This window comes from Pollachius pollachius (genome assembly GCF_949987615.1).
Source record: "Pollachius pollachius genome assembly, chromosome: 9".
NCBI lineage: Eukaryota > Metazoa > Chordata > Actinopteri > Gadiformes > Gadidae > Pollachius > Pollachius pollachius.
This window is the reverse complement of record NC_136942.1, coordinates 3,354,371-3,361,147: the sequence shown is the minus strand read 5'-3', so window position 1 is coordinate 3,361,147 and position 6,777 is coordinate 3,354,371. Positions and strand designations below refer to the sequence as shown.

At 47.4% G+C, this 6,777-nt stretch overlaps 1 protein-coding gene across 1 annotated transcript; it reads left to right on the top strand.

Moving 5' to 3' along the window:
- Window positions 1-564: 564 nt before the first annotated feature.
- On the top strand, window positions 565-3,821 carry parietopsin (the record flags this gene model as incomplete). Its single annotated transcript, XM_079742771.1, has 4 exons — window positions 565-898; window positions 1,821-2,149; window positions 3,134-3,379; window positions 3,660-3,821. The coding sequence occupies 4 exons, from the start codon at window positions 565-567 to the stop codon at window positions 3,819-3,821; spliced, it is 1,071 nt and encodes a 356-aa protein (XP_079598897.1).
- Between the last annotated feature and the right edge of the window lie 2,956 nt (window positions 3,822-6,777).

Genomic DNA, 6,777 nt, shown 5'->3' with positions numbered 1-6,777 from the left:
AAATTTTGAGACCCTTTTGTTAATGTGTTTGATAACATGTGCAAGAAAATCATGTTAGAATCCAAGTCAAGTCAATTTGATTTGTATAGCCCTTAATCACAATTAGTCTCAACAGGTTTTTAATGTCCATATATTTGTGACACCCCCTCGACCTATAGCCCCCCAAAGGGCAAGAAAAACTCCTTAAAAAAGAAGAACTCCCTTAATTAAGAAGGAATTAATAGTTGAAAATCAACCAATCACATCGTTGGCTCAAGGACAAACCTACACTCTTTGACATTGCAATTGCCATTAAGTGCCAGTTTATTTATTTATTAGATTAAGCCTCCATCATTTCAATCTTCTATATTGGTTCTTGAGCCCGCTGTTTCAATTAGACAAGTGGCAAGAGAAGATTGTTTGATTGGGGCCCGGTTTTCCTTAAATCCCAGTTAAACCTTTTGGGATCTCCAGTGATAAGATCACCAGTGATAAGATCACTGACGACACCCATGTTCCGACCAGGATGGCAGAGAGATGAGCTGTTGGGCCATCTCTCTTGCACCGCCGGTCGTTTTCGGAACCATGGACAGCAGCCACACAACGTTGGGCTCCAGTTCGGAGCTTCCTTTGACCGCGTCTCCGACTATTTTCCCACGTGTGGGCTACAGTATAATTTCTTTCCTCATGTTCATCAACACAATTGTGTCCGTTTTTAATAATTCTCTAGTGATTGCCGTGATGGCGAAGACCCCTACTTTGCTCAGCCCTATGAACGCTATTGTGTTGGGTCTTTCCGTGTCAGATCTCATGATTGCTCTTTGTGGTTCGCTCATCGTCACCATGACCAATTATCGTGGGTATTTCTTTCTCGGGGACGGAGTCTGTATTTTTCAAGGATTTGCAGTCAATTATTTTGGTAAGTCTACATTTCTGCTTTCTGTGTTGGTGAAAAATGTATGATAATGGTTTTGATTAGGAACAAAAATATGCTTTGTGGAAGAGTAAAAAAAGCAATTGTAATTATATTAATTCTGTCGATTTAGTCCTTTTATTATTTGGTGCACTAGCATGGATATTTAATAAAAACGGTCATAACAGTCATTAAACGCAATGAAACGCCTTTCGGATTTTGCACGAGGCGTTTCAGTGGGGTTCTGCGTCTATGCCGATGTACAGTCCCTAGTGGTCAAAAGATAACTCGGTGGTTCATTGTTTAATTGACTTGCCAAAGCCATGGTCCAGAGAGTCTCGCCATAAACAAGCTGGTGAAAAATAATGGGCAACTTTTACTTACCTCTAAACGTCGTAAAGTCATTATAGTTCCCCCATTTGGTGGGGGATGATGATTTATTACAACTTGGCCACTAAGACGTGAGTTTAAAATACCATTAAGACGCAATAACAGACTCTATAACATTTAGACATAAATCTATCTTCTTGGCACTAAAACTATTAGATAATAATTGTATAGCTATTTATTATGCCAGGGATATACGATTTTAACAAAATGTAAATGTAAGTGGCTTATTATTTATATTTTATCTAACCTTTCTGGCATTTCATTTCACCGCATAATTTGGAAATGCCTCTCATTGGAAGAATTCCATTTCAGTACACATTATGGATTCTACCAAAAAGTTAGAAGGTCAAAATCCTTTAAGTGCCTCTCTTGACTTCTCTTGACTCCATCTCCGAAGGAAAACACACTTTTTACCCAAGGCTGTCCAGCCCAAGTGTTAAAAAAAATACCCGGCTACTCAAACGAAACAATCCGTAAAGCACTGAACTTCAGCGATACTTCCGTGTTCCCTAACGCCGCGTTCTCCGCTACCTCGCAGGGCTGGTGTCTCTCTGCACCCTGGCGCTGCTGGCCTACGAGCGCTACAACGTGGTGTGCCGGCCCCAGGCGGGCTTCAAGCTCACCATGCGGCGGAGCAGACTGGGCCTGCTCTTCGTCTGGGGCTTCTGCCTGTTCTGGGCCGTGGCTCCTCTGCTGGGCTGGAGCTCGTACGGCCCCGAGGGAGTTCAGACCTCCTGCTCCCTGGGCTGGGAGGAGCGGTCCTGGAGCAACTACAGCTACCTCATCCTGTACACGCTGCTGTGCTTCATCGGCCCGGTGATCGTCATCGTCTACTGCTACACCAAAGTGCTCGGCTCCATGAGAAAGGTATCGGTCCCCCCTGGCTGCTGATGTCCATTATTTTAGCCAATGCTATTTTTCTGATAACATGTTTCAAGCTAACAACGGTTTTGAATGGTTTCTTCACCACATAATGGACAACACCATATAAGGTTTTAATGATTTTATAGATAAGTTAAAGACTACAAACATGGCCACTTTGCCATTTCCGTTTAAGCCCAGAGAGACCAAAGGTTTACCTGGGTAAATTAGAACATGTGGGCGTGGCCCATTTACCGTTCCGCCCACTCCCAATATAACTGTTTGTTTACCTGTGTTGGTCAGATGCCTCATGAAACACCTCCAGAACGCAAGCCTTGTATCTCTGTTAGACTAAACCACGTTGTTGAACATTTACCACTCTCCGAGTCATACCTGGCACGAGACCACCACACCAAAGAGGATCGAATTAGTTTTACTTCACTGCTTGAACACACACACACACACACACACACACACACACACACACACACACTCACTACAGCTGTTCCCATCACCATCGGTATACCAGCACGGTAGAATGACTTCGGGTCGGGGGCGCCAACGTGTAGAGCGGGTACCATGAAGACTTAAACGTCCTGACCGCAGCGACGTAGGTTCGATTCCTGCCCGTGTTCCTTTTGACCTACAGGCGGTGTACCACCATAAAGCGTAGAAATGCAAAAATAAATCTTGACATGGGTTCACAGTAAATCTGCAGAAATATCACTAACCTCGTCCCTCCCATTCCCTGAGCTAACTGCGACTTGTCAGTTTTTCTTTATTTGTAACGATAAAAATAGATTTTTCATGGAGGTGCTCCGATTCTGACTGACCGCTTTGGATTACTCTCTGAGCCTCGCTTGTGAATCACTCTGGATTAAAGCCAATCCCGAACAGAGGCCCTGTCCCCTGTGATAAATCGCTGAGCGCGTAGAGGAGGCATCCCCCCGCTCACTCACTGTCCTGCGTCCCGTGTCGTCCCCCCCACAGCTGAACCGCAGCGTGGAGCTCCAGGGTGGGCGTCCGAGCGTCGAGGAGAACGAGCGAGCCGTCCGGACGGTGTTCCTTATGATCACGGCCTTCTTCGTGTGCTGGCTGCCCTACACCGTGCTGTCGGTGGTGGTGGTGGTGGTGCCGGGCGTCCACATCCCCCCGCTGGTCGCCACCATGCCCATGTACTTCGCCAAGACCAGCCCTATCTACAACCCCCTCATCTACTTCCTGTCCAACAAGCAGGTAACGTTTAGTAAGGGGGGGGGGGGGGGGGGGGGAGGTGGTTTCAGCTTATGTTTGTAGACGTCCGTGTTCTGTCCGTCGGGGTGACCTGCAGGAGGGAATGCAGGGATATATCCCTTTATGTCACTCAGTGAAGATAAGAAAATAAACAGAATGCTCGAACCCTAGTTTGAGCAGAACGAACGCTGGAACTTTGTGGCTCTGCCGGAGCCTTGTAGGTCCATGATTTTGTGGTTGCTGTTCCCATCGTTGCACGTCTCTCTCTGCGTGTGCGTCCCAGTTCCGTGACGCTGCCCTGGAGGTGTTGTCGTGCGGCCGCTACATCCCCTGCGGCCCCGTCCCCTCCGGCCTGGCCATGACGGCCGTGAACCGCAGGAACGTACCGGAGCATCACAACAGAGGCGCTGGCAAGAGCACGCTCAACCGAGTGCTGCCTCTGTGACTGGGCCCTCCAGCGAACAGCCCCCTCGCAGAGGAGGGTTGCTGCACCCAGCCACACACACACACACACACAGGTACACACACACACACACACACACACACACAAAAACATACACCTACAGGCTGGTAGCGTTTGCGGCTTGAAGCATATTTGATATTGAAGTTAAAAAGTATTATTTCATGGGGGTTGATTTTTCATTATGCATGTATGTGTATGTTTGCAGCGTCGTATGCGTGTGATTATGTGGGATACATAAAAGCTATGTTTGCCTGTGCGGCACGCCGATCAGATGAAGCGGTGAGTGGCGCCATGTGTGTTACTACACGCCCCTATGTGGCTGCCAACCTCCACCATAGGGGACTGTTGTCCTGCGCCTCTACACACACCAGTTCGCAGGGGGGTGCTGTTGAAATCCTGATTATTGTAGATGAGGTTTGTCCGTAATACAGATGCATGGTGCTGGGGCCCAACGTTGCCATGCAGGAGATCTCTCTGAGTGTGTGTGGCGCTGGCCGGCTTAACCTGGGCACACTGATTACTCAATGTGAAACAGGTGCGCAGTCTCACCCAGCCACGGAGTCGGAGTCCAACACCGGGCCAGGTGAGGCTGCTGTCAACTGGCCGTCACGCACACACACACACACACACACACACACACACACACACACACACACACACACACACACACACACACACACACACACACACACACACACACACACACACACACACACACACACACACACACACAGGGAGCTATACTGTAGTAGAAGTTGGCTGAAACGCATTTTGTCTGAACTGTAGATCTAATTTATGCATACGTTTGTGTGAATGATTGAATAAAGATGAAGATAAATGTATCAAATATGTGTGGTTTGACTTTAGGAACACGTTTTCAGCCTCACTGGTCACATTTAATTGAACTACTTTGTCTTTTGCATCTATTATAGAACCGATCCCCACAGCTTACATTGAGCTGATGCAGCGGCTTCCCCTCTTAAACGGAGGAGGCTGCTCATGACATAGCACGTGTTATAATTAGGACAATGATTAGCATAATTGTTTGTTGTAAAAGCAAAAAAAATATATAGGTGCATTTACATTTACAATTTAAATTTACCCAAAGCAACTTAAGTGAGGCTCGGAATGATCAAAGCATACATCACAAATGGAGTAGCTACATTGAAAGACGGTGCTGCAGTTTTGAAATACCTAAAAAACAACCAATATGCTGAGAGGGCAGTCTGCCAGGAAGCAGACATTCAAGGTTATTCATAAAATATGTAGGAGTAGGTAGGTGGTAGGCAATGGCTCCAGGATGCCTGCAAGTAGACTTGCTATGGATCAAACCCACTACCATTATCGAGTTTGGAGGGGCACTTATAATGTTATTTTTATTTATTAATACGATATCAACACACAGTGAGTACATAGCTTAAACAACTCATTTTGTAAACCTACACATATCTGTCTTTATTGAAGAAGGGTAGACACATGTGACTGCCCCCAGTATATAAATGCTCATAGCTTAGCATTTCTCGATAAATAAAAATGAATGAATGACCTTTATATTGTTGTGCTTATATTGATCTGTCCATGACTTCAATATTCTCATTTGAAATGGCTGCAAGGTGCGACAAATTCTGAAGCGGTGTGTGAATACAAAAAAGGTCTGTTTGATCTCATCATGAAAAACCTGGTCAGGCATGACTAGAGGATGCACGAGCGTGATCTAATCCCAGATTTAGTATGGTGCATAAGCCTGCAAAATTCAGGCAAAGAGCATTTCACACTTCATCTCAAACAAATAGGATTATACAGTGGCATGGTGTAATCCATGTGGTGCAGCTAATACAACAGATTTGAACCTTTATGAGAAGTTCTGCAGGAGGAACACAAGGCATTCGCTGAGCAGCTGTTGCCTCAATAAACACGCACACATGCACACACAAACAAACACGCACGCACACACGCACACACACACACACACACACACACACACACACACACACACACACACACACACACACACACACACACACACACATATACACATACACACACACTCACACTCTCACACACGCCTTTTCCAATTCCAGATCCATCTTAAAGACTGTAAACCCATATCCCGTGTTCATGTGAACAGGGTTGGACTGCATTGCTTCTGGGGATCATGAAATCTCCACAACAGGAGATATAAACAAAGAGCGACACTGCAGGAAACACCACAGCCCACGGAAGTGACATAACTTTTCAATTATCCGCCCGTCTCCTGCCTTGTTTTGTGTGTGTGGTCGCCTCTGCTGTGATTACCCCAGCTAAGTGCTAATGAACGCTAGGAGCAGTGGAACAGTGGGAGGCCCCCAGGGGACCTGAGACGGGGGGGGGGGGGGGTGTTAATGAAAAAGGAGGACTCTAAGGCGTCACTCATGTCGCACGGCCGCAGCCCTTTCTGTGATTTCAACATTCTTTGCCAGTCGCTCCGACGATCAATCGCCTTCAAGAGATGGACACCTAAGCCACACCTCGCCATCCAATCTCAGACGAACTCAAAGTTAGAACATTTAGGAATAAAGAAATAAAGAGGCACAGGCTCCGATGCCTCCCCCCCTGGAGATGAGCAGCGACTTTGCCAGGGGATCGGGGAACAACAGCAGCAGCAGCGGCAGTTCAGTTTGGCAGCGGTACGTCGACATCACCTTCCTCGTGGCCAACTGCGTGATCCTGCTGGTCACCTCCATGGTGGGCATCGGGGCCAACGTCTTCGTGACGTGGGCGGTGTACCACCAGAAGTCCCTGCGGACCTGGAACAACGCGCTGCTGGTCAACCTGGCCGTGATCGACTTCCTGCGCTGCGCAGTGGACTGCCCCGTCATCCTGTTCATCGTGCTGACCGTCCACCTACGGGGCCAGGCGGACGCCGCCATCTGCGACCTGCAGATGGCGTCCTTCTCCT